General features: G+C 43.0%; 1 protein-coding gene across 1 annotated transcript in view; it reads left to right on the forward strand.

Moving 5' to 3' along the window:
- Positions 1-213: 213 nt before the first annotated feature.
- LOC308368797 (anoctamin-1-like) overlaps positions 214-16,328 on the forward strand; it is a gene marked incomplete at both ends in the record, with an annotated part of 121,160 nt that continues 105,045 nt past the window's right edge. The window contains one exon of the mRNA XM_080843056.1: positions 214-265. Coding sequence (XP_080699182.1) covers positions 214-265 — 52 coding nt within the window. The remainder of the gene's footprint in view (positions 266-16,328) is intronic.

Below are 16,328 nucleotides of genomic sequence, written 5' to 3' on the forward strand. Positions count from 1 at the left end.
CATACGCTGCTCATACAAACACCCACCCACCCATTGCTTCAATTTCGACTAACACGTCTCTCTTCCACGCGCGAGCATGATGCAAAAGAAAAGCACGTATATGCGCTTTATATCTGATGCACTGGAGGAAAATCGGGAGGGGGGGTGGGGGTGGGGAATAATATCTGGCAACGTTTTGCTTGAAATTATTTAAATCCTGAATTATTCGCTCTGATGGATGTGTATGGAGGTTATCGGGAGGGAATCAAGCATGTTAATGAATCTGGTAAGATATGGGTCTAGTTTTTATTTAATAAAATAGTAATGGCACGCTAGTAAGCTGGTAAGTAATACCCGTAGCCTATATTTTAGTAGGCTACATGTTCTGATAACAACGGCAACTTGCATTGTCATTGATTTTGTGCACAACATTCGCAAACCACATGCACTTTGATAAGATTTTTTGACAAAAGCTATGTGTGGGAGGTAATAGCATGCATTACCATTGCTGTCAACAGTAGTAGCCTTACATGTCGATAAACGCAAATGCCAAACGCAGCTATTTCACAGGTTCGCTGAAACCCGTCGTCCATATTATTGGGGTGGATTTGTATTTTGTTTTGAATTTGTACATAATAGGCTACGGGTCTAAACGCTGAAAACGGCCAAAGCTTTGAATTATGAACCAATATGGACCATATAGCACCGCTTAGAAAAGTGGAAGCAGGTTACAAAACCAATGCCGTGGTTCAAGTAAACGAGACTAGTTTACTGTTATGGGTTGTATAGCCTTATTCTAGGTTGGTAACGTGGCTGATTTGGGTTTTAAAACAAGAACCGTATTTTTGTTGATTGTAACGACAAAATTATGATGATGAATAACAGACTTATAATTTATTGACAGCACTTTTCGGACAATGAACTGAGTGCTCTAGATAGTTCATAAATCATCACTGATACATTGCCTGTCCTGCTCTTAGGGCATCGTGCTTTTGCATTTAAAATATGACCACACGTTCAGTATGCGTAGGTCATGTAGAGACAATGTGATGCACCAAGTTTGGTGGAAATGCGCAGACATCGCTGATATTAGCTCCTACCTCCTGTTTGTAAGGCTGACATCACCAAGATTTAGTTTATTTACACACTGGATACTTTCTGGTCATGAATCCAGGCATATCTCAGATTTGTTGTGAAGATTGAGGGAAACGAGGTTTAACTGGACTGGAAACTCCTTTAAACTCAACAGATAATGAGATGTTTCTGGGAGTTTGCGGTTTGTTAGGGTAATGGGAATACCCCTCGAAATGCTAACGCCATGCTGTGATGAATAATCCCATGTGGGTGCTCGCTAGGGAACATTTGCATTTCTCACCTTGGTTAAGTAGGTATCCTTCAGTTTGTCAAGTTTGACCGTGGAATGTTTGCAGTGTACTCATGCCACTAAGACTCCTCCCCTTTGGTCCAGTGTGTCTCCTCAGACATAATTTGAATGTTTTGTTTATGTATGTTGTTCTTTGGTAGGTTAAATACAGTACATAGTCTGACAAACAAAAATGAAATACACAAATGTTTTTATTTGAAATAAAAAATACAGTAAAATATAAATGATTAGACCTATAAATTGGCAATATACATCAATGTATAATGTTCATGATATGAATGTATCATGATATGATATAATGAAACATGACAAAACAAAGGCTTTTAGTGAGTAAGAAGGAACCACTGATCACTGAGCATTCTCAAGAAGAACCAAGCTTCTGACTCGGGTCTCCTGTGCCACCATTGACGCATGCATGGGGATTCACAAGGCACTTCTGCACACACTGAAGTTAGTTGCGGTTGCTAATTTGGCAAAGGACTCGATGGAAAGCCAGCCTGATGGGTAGGGTGTCTGTTTATTCTGCATGTCTTTCAGAAGGGATGGTTGTTCTGGAGGCACACATTGTATGCAATGAGTTCCATTTAGGTTTTTTCCCTCTATCTTGACATCAGTTTTAGATATGAAAGACGTGAAGGTCTGCAGACAGAAAAGGTCTGGCTGATTATTTGTGTGTTAATGAACGTGGTGTAAATGTGACACATTGTTGTGGGGGAGGAATTCACATGTGTTGCAACTACTTAGAGAGTATATGAAAAACACCTATATTCTTCACCATAAAGGGTAGACGTCTGTGTAATATGGGCTGGAGGCGGGACAACCCACACTGGCCTTCAGTCAGAAATGTCCTCTTCATCTAGATCTATTGTTGCAGTCTCCCATAGGGAAGCCTCTTGGTCTATTTGTGGAACAGCAGCTCTGGCCTGTGGGTGCGGTGGTATGGTGATTGACCCAGGGTTGAGTCCTGATTGCTGCAGGTGTTCTGTACGTCGCTATGGATAAAAGTCCTTTACATTTTCTGTTCACTTTACAATGTACTATTTTTGGACCATATCAATTGTTCCTCCTTTATTACAAAAAGCCAGAAAAAACACCCAGATGTCTTTTACAGTTTCTTTGTCTTCTACAGTCTGTCAGATGGGCTTCACCACCAGTGGCATTATTCCCTTGAGTTTACCACTAATATCACATCTTTCCTATTACATAGGTCTACAGTAGGCCTATGTTGCAAAGCACTTAATGAAAGATTCTTTTGAGACAATTATATTGATTCAAAATAGTGAAATATCAGTCAGATGAAAGAATCAAAGTTCTTTCATAGTATATACTGAATATTACCCTTAATACCACCTAAACTACTAATGGGGAGACAAAGTATTTGAAAGGCTGAGTGTTTGCAGGTCAGCATAACAAAACACGACTAATACAAATGTTGCGCTGCTGTTGCACATAATGTTAGCCTATTGGGTACTTTCACATTGTGCCATGCACACATTTAAGGTTGATTGGAGTGGCCTAAGAAGGTGGTTTGGTAAATAGAGGTGCATTGTTGTACTGGGATGAAAATAATTGAACAAACAAGCAAGACTATGACCTACAGCCTATGAACTTTTAATGGTTCTTTGACCCCATGTAGTGGACCGTTGCATATCCATCAGAATTTGTTGACCTAGTTAACCCATGATTATGTTTGAGTCTTTGATAGTACTGCTAAGTCTTATCCGCAAGACGGTGATGGCAGCAATGGGAGTAGATGGTATAAGACTCTAACCTAATAAAGTAGTTTAAATGGAAAATAGGAAGGGTCCAAGTACCATGAGATACAGCAGTGGAGTTGTTCATGTTATTAGTGAAGAGCTCACTTTACATAGCCTCCATGGTTTACATAGTGCCCATAAATATAGACATTGTCACAAATTGTTGCCTAAGAACTAAAGCCCCAAGGGCAAGCACAAGCCAAAAGGGAAAGAAAGGAGAAACCGTGACCTCAGAGAAGAAGAGATAAGCAGATAATTCATACATGGGATCAAGCAAATACTTCAGATAGACATCAGACTGGCATACCTGGGGCAGTGAAATGTCTAAAGTGAGAGGGGAAGAAAGAACATAATAAGAAAATGGAATGGGGTATTCTAATAGATTAAAATAGTCTAAATTATCTACACTGTGTGAAAAATTATTAGGCAAGTTGTATTTTTGAGGATTTATTTGATAATTGAACAACTACAGTGCTCTCGTCAATCCTAAATGTCAAGAAACCTCAATCCTGAATATTTAAGAAAGTAAAAGTGAGGTTGTTTCAGATTCAGATTCAGAAAACTTTATTAATCCCATCAGTGGGCAATGAAGTTTGCAGTCCCAGTCTCCATCAATCAACAATGAATAATAAGCTTATAAATAAATATGCATATGCATCAACACACACATACAGTTAACACATACAGTTAACACACACATACAGTCAAACACCCTGTCCTGTCAGTGATGAACAGCGCTCAGTAAATCAAATTGTCAGTAGTGTACTCTATCCCTACAACCTTGTTTTAATAATAACTAGTGCAGTGCCCGTAGGGGGTAACATCTATGACGACGACTGTTCTATGACTATGACATCATTCACAAAAAAGTGTCCCGATGTATCTGTTGTAATTCGTTTGTACTTTGTTTTCTCATTATTGCAATATTATAAACCTCAGTCTGCATTTACCCTGGCTGGGAGAGGCTGTCATTCGGAAGATACTGTGTGTGATCGCCTTTGCTCTGTGTTCATTAAACCTGTCAGAGTGTATGAATAAAAGGCTGGGTGCCAATCAAAATCACAACGCAAGAGTGCAGTACTACACCGCTAAAACGGTGACATGGGTTTGCACCGTACGGCAAACGGTAAAATACAAATATCTCGCGAACTATGAATTCAAACATCTTCAAAATCTAGGATGCACAGGTTCATGACATGCGTTAGCTACATTACTTTGAAACTTAACATAAAGAAGCTTAAAAATAAACGAATAGATCAAATCAATCACTGTCTTAAGATTACCTGAGCAAAAGTCTGTATCTGTTCACCAAGAAGAATTTGAATGCGGACCTCCTCGTATCCAACGCTATTCTGAACTTTGAGTGAAGGCAGGATAGTTTAATACTGCTAGGCGTATATTGTTTGATTGTGACGTCACTACCAAAGTGCCGACGGGACGGGAAACGATAACCCATTAGTGGCTACGGGAAACGGTAAAATACAAATATCTCGCGAACTATAATTTCAAAAACCTTCAAAATCAAGGATGCACAGGTTCATGACATGCGTAAGCTACATGCAAAATCTCATAACTAACGTAACTACCGTCAGTGAGATGCGCCCTAGACTGACAGACTGACAGACACACAGAGATTCCTGGATTTATAGATAGATCTAATGGCTGTAGGGATGAAAGATCCAGAATACCTTTTTGTTTTTGCCCTGACAGAATAGTAGCGCCTCCCAGAGGGCAATCAAGAAAATTCACCACCTAACACATGATCAGGCTGACGGATGATACTTTTAGCCTTTTGGACTGCCTGTTAGCTAAATAGTCTGAGTGCTCTGTTTAACAGTGTTCCAATAATCTTTGATGAAGTGTTAACAATACTACTGAGACTGTTCTTGTCTTTGACTGATAGGCTATTGAACCAACATAAAAAAGAGAAAGTTAACAGACTCTCAATAAAAGACTGATGGCTCTCTTAGGAGAATTATGAGTGTGCAGAATTATAATGCAACTAAATGAAAAAACGACAAATTTCCTATCTCACTTGTTTATTTCCATCTGTTAAAGTGAGAATAATAAACAAACAACTTAAAATGTACAAAAAAACATTTCTAACATTTAAAAAAAATAAAAAGTCAGTGACCAATATAGCCACCCTTCTTTTCAATTACAGTATTAAGCCTTCCATTCATGGAGTCTGTCAGTTTCTTGATCTGTTGACGATCAATGTTTTGTGTAGCAGCAACCACAGCCTCCCAGACACTGTTCAGAGAGGTGTGCCGTTTTCCTGCACTGTAAATCTCCTGTTTAAGAAGGCTCCACAAGTTCTCAATAGGGTTAAGGTCAGGTGAGGAAGGAGGCCATGTCATTATTCTTTCATTTTTAAGGCCTTTACTGGCTAGCCACGCTATGGAGTACTTTGATGCATGCGCTGGAGCATTGTCCTGCATAAAGATCATGGTCTTCTTGAAAGATGCAGACCTTTTCCTGTACCACTGCTTGAAGAAAGTGTCTTCTAAAAACTTGCAGTAGGTTCGAGAGGTGACTTTGAGTCCATGATCAACCCGAAAAGGTCCAAATAGCTCATCTTTAATAATACCAGCCCATACCAGTACACCACCTCCACCTTGCTGGCGTCTGAGTCAAAGTGGAACTCTGTGCCCGTTACTGATCCAGCTACGGGCCCATCCATCTGGTCCGTCAAGAGAAACTCTCATCTCATCAGTCCATAACACCTTTGAAAAATCTGTCTTTAGATAGTTCTTGGCCCAGTCTTGACGTTTTAACTTATGTGTCTTGTTCAGTGGTGGTCGGGTTTCAGCCTTCCTTACCTTGGCCATGTCTCTGAGCACTGAACACCTTGTACTTCTGGGCACTCCAGGTAGGTTGCAGTTCTGGAATATGACAGCACTGGAGGAAAATGGGTTCCTGGTAGCTTCACGTTTGATTCTTCTCAAATCTTTGGCAGTTAATTTGCGTCTTTTTTTCTCAAAACGTTTCTAGCGACACTGTCGATTATTTGCAACAAAACGTTTGATGGTTCTGTGATCACGCCCCAATATCTTAGCAATTTCAAGCGTGCTGCATCCCTCTGAAAGGCTTTTTACAATTTTTGACTTTTCAGAGTCAGCTAAACCTCTTTTTTGGCCCATTTTGCCTGAGGAAAGGCCTAATAATTATGCACACCTTCATATAGGGTGTTGATCTCCTTAGGCCACACCCTCCCTCATTACACAGATACATCACACCCGATATGCTTAAATCCAATAAGCACTTAAGTTTATACAGCTTTGAGTGGGAAAATATGCATAAAAATGATGATATGGTCAAAATACTCACTTGCCTAAAAATTGTGCACACAGTGTATAAATTATGACAAATTACACTCATCAGTGAACAATGGCCGGAATTATTAAAACATGTATGTTTAATCCAATGAAATGTTTAATGAAATGCTTTGTTGCCCACTTTGTCTTCCCCAACCCTGACTTTCTTCCCTTTCTGCACAGGCCTTTGGTTTCTCTGCCCACATAGGAGGGGGGTTCAAATGCTGCACCACTTTGCAGTAAACCAAAGTAAATCTACCCTACCAGTTGCACCTCAAGGGAGAAAACCTGCCAGGGCTTAAAATACTCAACACATGTGATAACTTGCCCCAAACTCCCTTTAGCTTAGGGCTAAATCTTAAGACTAGTTTAACCTAAGAATAGGGCGTCAGCTGTATAGAGATTTCCTAACAAGTTAAAGAATGCCATCTCGTTGGAGGAAGAGGGGTCTCTGTCTCGCTGCCATTGTGACCACACCTATGTGGTGTATCCAGCTCAGATCTTTGCTGATGTTTATCCCCAGGGTGTTGAAGCTGCCGCGCCCCTCCTGCTGTTCCCTCCATGTGGATGGGGCTAGACTCCCTCCCTTCAGGGAATAGTTTGGGATCTTCATAACTAGTCTGAGTGGCACTATGGTATGAAGCCCTCCACTGTAGTCATGACTAGTCTGAGTGGCACTATGGGATGAGACCCTGCACTGTAGTCATGACTTGACTGAGTGGTATGAGACCCTGAACTGTAGTCGATGAATAGCAAAGGCACTTCAGCGTTTTCCTGGTCCAGGTCGGAGAGGGCCGGGTGATATATCCTATGGAGCGGTTTGGCTTGTAGACAAACTGGAGTCGGTCTAGTGTGGGGGGCAGGTAGGATATAATGTGAGCTTGACTATCTGCTCAGGCTATAGTTATGTAGGCGACTTCCTTTGGGTTTCTTTGGCGATTGGGATGATAGTGGTATTCTTGAAACACACAGAGACTACAGAAAGGAAAGGTTAAAGATGTCTGAGGATCTCTGCTAGTTGGTAAGGGACATGCTTTCAGAGCATGGCCACGGATATTGTTCAGTCCAGAAGATTTGCATGCATTTACCTTAAAGGATATACTGCCTAATATATTTTAAATGCATCATTATCACGTTCTTACTATCTAGGCACCTTTCTGCCACGCTATAGCCCTTACCTCCACAATACAGCCCTTTCACCCACACTACAGCCCGTCACAGGCTGCTTGTAATTCAGTCTGCCTATAGGCTGATGCCATGATCTGAATAACCAGGCTGGGTGGGGATGGACTTCATAAGCATGTCCTTATGGAGTGAACTTGATCCAGGTTGTTCTCACCTCATGACCAGGCTGGGTGGGGATGGACTTAATAAGCATGTCCTTAGGGAGTGAACTTGGCTTGTTTTTAGAGTCACCACTGTTTCATGCTGGTTGATGACTCTGTCCAGTTCATCCAGCGCGCGTGTGGGGTTGGCATGTGGGCAGCCGTAAACAGTCGTGAAAAGGTCTGCATTTGATTATGGGTTGCACTGGGCTAAAACGCCTTATTTCCGGAGATCTTATTAACGTGAGACTCCCTGATATTTAGACTTTCCGGAAAAATCAGGAACAGAAACACGCTGGAAACGTTAGTCTCAATTCTCACATCCGGAGCATGTTTTGACTCCGGAATGGGACTATGTCACACGCGACAAATCCGGACCCCGGGTACTCACCAGAAATCGCCCGTGTATCTAATATTCTGCACGGAAACGCTCCTGACAGTCATCGTTTCCGTGGGTGTTTAACTCCGTATACCCACAGCATGGCCCGGGCCGCGCGCGGCGCGATCCAAAAAGCTTCAGGACCCGAATGTCTATTGGCATTTATCTCATGCCTGTTTTAAGTAGTATATTATGTTTAACATTGCAGTATTTAACTAATAAATCGGCATGTAGCAACCCTTTTATCATATCAAATATTTTATCTTTTAAATCTTAATCTTCAATTATCCATGTTGAAGTTGTAATGAAGCACCGTTTGGCCAAAGTCTACCATGCAAACAGTAAATCCTCCTTCTTAACCTAAGTAAAAACAAAGTTGCTCAAGTGACTACGGTTAGGATATTCATGACCCATCTATAACCTCTATGACTGATTGGTACTAAGTTACACACTATGACAACAAAAACAATAGGCTATTATTTAATTTTTTTAATTTTAATTCTCAACATAGGCCTCCTTTTGGGCTGGAGGGCTCCTTGTAGAGAAGTGGCCCCTCTCTGTCACTCGCCGCCTGGTATGACCCGGCTTGACGCCCCTCCGGCCATTGCTTTCGAGCGCCTGCTGGCAGCGCAGGGTGAGGCGGCTCAGCCGAGCGCACCTCCACCTGGGAGGCAGGATGTTGATTTTAAGCTTGTCCTCTTCATCACTCTCCTCATCAGACATGAAGCTGGCGTCTGCTTCCTTGAAAGCAGGTGTTCTTCTGGTGCCAGCAGATCCCGCGCCGCCAGCAGGCGCTTCTGGAAAAGCTGCAAAAGAGAGAGGCATAGTGTCAAGCAACGTCAAGACCAAATAGTAACTAGAGTAGACTCAGTTTAAATGAAAGCCTAGTGTGGATGAAAATTGACTCCTTTTCAGATGGGGTGATATTTTTTTATTTCACTTCATGCCACGTACACTGCAAAAAAGGCCCCTCTAGATTTAAGACAAATAATTACATATTTAAGCAGGATTTTGCTTAAAACAAGCAAATTAGGCTGCCAGTGCGTTAAGCAAATTTGGCTTGTTAAGATTTCTTAAAATAAGTAATATTTGCTTGAAATAGGTAAAAATAACCTTACCAAGAAAGCACTAGGTGAGTACAATTTAGCTAGAAACAAGACCAACTAGATTTTTTCATCTCAATATAAGAGTAATAACGCTAGGTAAGGGAAGTAGCCCTTTTTGGCCCAACTTTAACATGGTCAGGTATTGAAAATGTCCCCGATGCTCCCCAATGGGAAGTGCGGTGCCGATTTGGGAACAATGAGGGACTCTTGGGAGGGACGATGGGGAACATGATGACTCAATAGGGAACAACCGTACCGAGCCCAAAAGTCCACTGAGGGGACTCATTGAGCCATTGGACATTAGGAACACTAAAGGCCATTAGAGACACCACAGGCCCCAAAAATCCTCCGAAAGGCCTTTCAGAGCCACCGGACAAAGGGGAACACCGCTTTTTTAGCCCATATGTCCCAGACCACCTTCAGAGCCACGGGACTAAAGGGAACATCCTTTTTAACCCCAAATGTCCCAGACCACCTTCAGAGCCCCGGGACATAAGGGAACATCCTTTTTAAGCCCAAATGTACCAGACCACCTTCAAAGCCACGGGACACAAGGGAACACCGCTTCTTATGCCTTCATGTCCCAGACCACCTTCAGAGCCACGGGACATAAGGAAACAATGCTTTTATGTCTTGAGATATGTTCCCAATTGTCCTAACCCTAATCCCCTACCCAAATTTCCCAAAAGCCTTCCAAATGTCCCAAACATTTCTCATAAGCTTTTACCTCTCCACCCTTGGAAATTAGATTTTTGATTTAAGGTTTTTTTCATGAGGCAATCTCTGATTGCCTCGATATCGGACTATGTCGCATAGCGTCTAAGGTCGGACTAGCCTGCGTTGGTTTCGTTTTGGCCACACGTTCCCTGACGGAGTTAGCCATAGGAAGGTTCCTGCGTCTCGCCGTTCGAACCGGTGTTCCCTGGACAAAAGACGCAACGTCCCTGCATATTTGGAAGAGACTAGTAGTTACTTTACCTTAAGAGAGTCACTGTTACTTTCCTTGGTTTTCATTCTTCTCAAATGTCAGCTATGTTCTCAAGTGTCCCATACCCCCCCCGAGCCAAAACAGTCAGTCCGACGACCATGCACTATTTTCGGGCACACATATGTCCCAAGAGTGCCTCAAAAGTCCCATGGTCCCAGGTTGTACCTTTCCCTTCCTTCGGTCCAGCAATAACGTACAAGGTTGAACATGGTCTCGTTGGAAAGGAAATTATTGAATTACGATAGCGGGATAAGAATTGTGACCGCTCTACCCTCTGTTCCAGATTTATGAGTCCATAAAATGTGACCCCTGGCATTGGAGTATCTCTGCAAGGCAAGGTCGCACAAACTCAACTTTAGGCTCTTTGGAAAGGCCATGGTCACTTTAGTGGGGGTACATAGTGGTTGCATTCCTGTGTGACCCTCATGGCCAAAGTAATATATGAAAAACCTTAGAACCCTTCAGGCCAAAAAGTTTAAATCATTGTATGTCTTTGCTCGAAGCATGTAGAATCTTAAGGGTGGGTTCATTCGAAAGCCCATCCCTCAATTAAGGGGAGGGGTGGGGTTTCAGGTTCATAAATACTTTCATTCATCAAAAATGTAGGTTTTGTATTTATAGTTCTCTAATATCAGTTATGTTCCCAAACGTCCTACCCCAATTATCCCGAAAGTGCCTCATATGTCAGTTATGTTCCCAATTGTCCTAACCCAACTGTCCCTACCCAAAAGTCCCTTAAGTGCCTTCAAATGTTAGTTATGTTCTCAATTGTCCCAACCCAAATGTCCCACCTAAACTTCCCATAAGCCCCCAAAATGTCCCAACCCTTTCTCATAAGTGTTTACCTCTCCACCCTATTCCCTTGGAAATTTTTGCGACGAAGATTTTTGATTTAAGCTTTTTTCATGAAGCCATGTCCGATTGCCTCGAGATCCGACTATGTCGCATAGCGCCTAAAGTCGGACTAGCCTGCGTTGGTTTCGTTTAGGCCAAACGTTCCCTGACGGAGTTAGCCATAGGAAGGTTCCTGCGTCTCGCCGTTCGAACCGGTGTTCCCTGGACAAAAGACGCAACGTCCCTGCATATTTGGAAGAGACTAGTAGTTACTTTACCTTAAGAGAGTCACTGTTACTTTCCTTGGTTTTCATTCTTCTCAAATGTCAGCTATGTTCTCAAGTGTCCCATACCCCCCCCGAGCCAAAACAGTCAGTCCGACGACCATGCACTATTTTCGGGCACACATATGTCCCAAGAGTGCCTCAAAAGTCCCATGGTCCCAGGTTGTACCTTTCCCTTCCTTCGGTCCAGCAATAACGTACAAGGTTGAACATGGTCTCGTTGGAAAGGAAATTATTGAATTACGATAGCGGGATAAGAATTGTGACCGCTCTACCCTCTGTTCCAGATTTATGAGTCCATAAAATGTGACCCCTGGCATTGGAGTATCTCTGCAAGGCAAGGTCGCACAAACTCAACTTTAGGCTCTTTGGAAAGGCCATGGTCACTTTAGTGGGGGTACATAGTGGTTGCATTCCTGTGTGACCCTCATGGCCAAAGTAATATATGAAAAACCTTAGAACCCTTCAGGCCAAAAAGTTTAAATCATCTTATCTCTTTGCTCAAAGCACGTAGCATCTTAAGGGTGGGTTCATTCGAAAGCCCATCCCTCAATTAAGGGGAGGGGTGGGGTTTCAGGTTCATCAATACTTTCATTCATCAAAAATGTAGGTTTTGTATTTATAGTTCTCCAATGTCAGTTATGTTCCGAAACGTCCTAACCCAAATGTCCCGAAAGTGTCTCAAATCTCAGTTATGTTCCCAATTATCCTAACCCAAATGTCCCTACCCAAATGTCCCATAAGTCCCCCATATGTCAGTTATGTTCTCAATTATTCCAACCCAAATGTCCTACCCAAATTTCCCTAAAGCCCCCCAAATGCCCCAACCCTTTCTCATAAGTTTTTACCCCTCCACCCTATTCCCTCGGAAATTTTTGTGACGAAGATTTTTGATTTTAGCTTTTTTCATGAGGCAATGTCCGATTGCCTCGAGATCGGACTATGTCGCATAGCACCTAAAGTCGGACTAGCCTGCGTTGGTTTCGTTTTGGCCACAAGTTCCCTGACGGAGTTAGCCATAGGAAGGTCCCTGCATCTCGACGTTCGAACCGGTGTTCCCTGGACAAAAGACGCAACGTCCGTGCAAATTTGGATGATTTTGGACAAGTTTTGGAGGAGATGAGGAGTCTTGCGTAAAGGACTTTTGGGTATACATTCCCATTCATTTTCCCTTTGCAAAAAATCCCCCAAAAACCCATTCAAACGCATGCCAATTGTCCCGTCTCCCGCGGCAAAACGGTACGTACTACGAGGTCAACACCAACGCTCACGCGACCGACACGGACCCACGAACAACATATTTCGAGCTTGGTTCCGGGAGACGTACGGAACAAAAGTAGCCCCGATTGGAACAACTTTTCACAACGGTCTTGTCGGCTATGCGGCCTATACCATTCCGGATGGAGAAGTCAGGACAATCAATTAAGAGCCAGAAGGGCTTTAAAAATATTTTGACCTTTTGACCTCATACTAGGCCCCAATGGCTGTCTCTGTGCAAATTTTGGTGTCAATGGCCCTTACGGGGGAGGAGCTAGGGGCCCCGAAAGATTGTCCCATTTGTCCCAAAAGTTCTCAATTGTCCCAAACTAGTGTCAGACATCCCTTGTTTGAGGAATTTTGCACCTAACATTTGCCGATCTGCTCGAGCTCAAACTATGTCGCATAATGGGACATGGCGGACTAGAGGGCGTTGGTTTCGTGACTGTCACGCGTTCCCCGACCGAGTTTGCCAAAGGAAGGTCCATGCGTCTCGCCGTTCGAACCGGTGTTCCCTGGACAAAAGACGCAACGTCCCTACAAATTTGGATGATTTTGGACAAGTTTTTTGAGGAGATGAGGAGCCTTGAGTAAAGGACATTTGGGTATACATTCTCATTCATTTTCCCTTGCAAAAAAATCCCCCAAAAACCCATTCAAACGCATGCCAATTGTCCCGTCTCCCGCGGCAAAACGGTACGTGCCACGAGGTCAAGACCAACGCTCACGCGACCGACACGGACCCACGAACAACATATTTCGAGCTTGGTTCTGGGAGACGTACGGAACAAAAGTAGCCCCGATTGGAACGACTTTTCACAACGGTCTTGTCGGCTAAGCGGCCTATACCATTCCGGATGGAGAAGTCAGGACAATCAAATAAGAGCCAGAAGTGTTTTAAAAATATTTTGACCTTTTGACCTCATACAAGGCCCCAATGGCTGTCTCTTTGCAAATTTTGGTGTCAGTGTCCCTTACGGGGGAGGAGCTAGGGGCCACGAAAGATTGTCCCCTTTGTCCCAGAAGTTCTCTAATGTCCCATGCATACAGGCTCTGATTGCCCCCCCCCCCAAACTTAAAATGGCAGAACTGTTCCCAGTTGTCCCTGGGAAAAATGGGAACAGTTGGGACATTTAGGGTGCAAAGGCTCTCAATTGGCAGAACTGTTCCCAATTGTCCCATAAATTCGGGACAAATGGGAACATTCGGGACATATGAGCTCCCCAGGTGCTCCCCTTGAATGTCCCAACAGTTCCCGACTGTCCAGGATTTTCCACTCCAAAATGCCTGCCAATTGTCCCCCATTGTTCCCAATTGTTCTCCGCCTTGTGGCCAAAAGCGGTACTGGGACAAATGGGACCCATGGCCCGAAACTTTGAAGAATTCCTGACCGGCCCCTGGGGGCCACTCCGGCAAACCGACGCTCCCGGGCGGCAGCGGCAAAAATCTAGGTAATTGCCAGACGTGTTTGCTATTTTTCACGGCATCCGGTGACCCCGGCAAGGGTTGCCGAAAAAAGTGCTCCGTTAGCCGAAAACGGACGATCGGGTTTCATGGGGCGCGTGCCTAATGTCCGGTACTTCCCTAAGGCGGGTTAGAAAAGCATTTTTTGCAGTGTACCCACTCTCGCCTGCTTCGGAGAAGTTTTTTTCTCCTCACTTCCTCTGTCCTCCCCACCAGGTCCATTTTCCGCTGACTTTTTAAGTTTTTAAGGTACCTGTTGCAGGCTCCTGTTTGAAACAAACCAATGAATAAAACAGAAGAATACAATAACCTCTCTCTCAACATCAGCAAAACTAAGTTATGTTATGTTATGTTAGTTGTGGTGCGGTGTCCTGTCCTAAGAATTTCAGTGCCCAGTCCGACTCTGTTGTACTGTGCATCTGACAATAAAATACTTGACTACATAGCACAGAAAACCAAATAATTGCAAAGTTATAGCCTAGATGTTTAACAGTAACAGTATCTTACTTCTTATTAGGCTCTCCTTTCCCCAGTTCTCCCCCGAATCCACAATGGTCTGAATGACAGCATGAGTCACCTCCTCATTGTGAGACGGCTTGAAACTGAACAACAATAAAATACAGTAATGTGCACAGGCAATAAGTTAGAAAAGTTTGGTTGAATGAAACAGACCTATGTATAAGTGCATTGAAGATCAATTCATTTTAAGCGCAATGCAATTACATGATGAGGGGAAAAGTGTACGTTGATGCTTAATCTATTACATTTATGTCCAAATAATCCCACCCCTTCACAACAACTGTCTTTTTGTACCTGAATCATGCATGAACCGAACAGAATACTGTACAAGGATATAAACAGAGCAATGGAACAGAATTTGGAGTAGCTATGTCTGGAGGATAAAGAATCAAGAATACCCATGAACAGTAAACCCTGCTTTTAAGTGAAGCATGGTGATGGCAGGCAGATGGACAGGTGTCGCTCTAGGGTATTTTAATTCCTCTGGCACTGTGATTCAGTAGCATGTGGGATGAGAAGATTTATTCATTAAATTATTTTGATATTTAAGAGGTATCATGCTGTCCTTAGAAATCTATCTAGCTGTAAAGTTAGTCAACTGGATACATTTTCTAAAATGCTGCCATGTTCAAACTAATAGCTCTGAAATTGAACTTACAAATCCTGAGGACCAACTTGCCACTGCAGAGACTCGCCCAGACTGCGATGTATTTGCCTCACTCGTGCCTGACAGTGGGATCACATTGAGGGAGAAGCAAATGTGTGCAAACATATTGTTAGCAAAACGCCTGTTAAATTACACAATCAACTATGGTGTTTTAGTTTAACAACAACAACAAAAAGACATACAGGTCACAGGTTTTTTATTACTATTATTTTAAATCCAACTCATGCATTGAAAATACCATACCGACAACTCATGTGGCACTTTCCCCTGGCAAGGCTGCTGGCCTGACCCCAGCAATTCCTCGATTGGGGCAGAATTGCGGTCCACCGACTTCTGCATTTCCTCCACCTTCTCCTTCACCTCACTTATTGCCCTGCATCACAACACACAGAAAATCAGACATGGGTGAAGAGGATCTTTGGAAGGGAGGAGTAGGTAGGGGTGATAGAAATGATGCCTCATAAATAAACTTTGGATTCCAAACTATCAAAGGCATATCTGAATAATTCACAATTATAAGTGGAAAACCAAATATGCTGTAGAATATTTATAAATACTGCTCATTGTCTTCTAGCAACATACATTTAAATGGCAGTGGCAATTGGCCAGGAAGGCAGCATTTATGCATAGTAACATGGCTACCGGTAGACAGAAACTCAATGCCTCCATCTAGTAGCTATTAGCTTCCTTGATAGTTCTGCGGTGAATTGGCCATCTGACCTGGCTACCGGGTGTAGCAGCTAGCTATCTAGCATCATGGGTTTACTTTCACATGATTTCTGCTAAGACCTAAGACATTAGCTTGCTAGTAGCTATAGTTATCCAGACATTCCGGATGTCTAATTAAACCAAATGACAGTGTGATTGTGCTTGTGTTATCGCTGGACTGATAACGGGCATTTATGTCAACCACATAACTGATCAAATAGCTATTCCCGAACGACGATGGTAAATCAGTCGAGTACAGCGCTAGTGCTAATGCTAACTTCTCACTAGTTTGCGCATTGGTCAGTCAATAGGTGGGTTTCCATCCCATGTTTTAATGTGCATTTTCTCTATGCGAATATA

This window comes from Sprattus sprattus, assembly GCF_963457725.1.
Source record: "Sprattus sprattus genome assembly, chromosome: 8".
Classification (NCBI taxonomy): domain Eukaryota; kingdom Metazoa; phylum Chordata; class Actinopteri; order Clupeiformes; family Clupeidae; genus Sprattus; species Sprattus sprattus.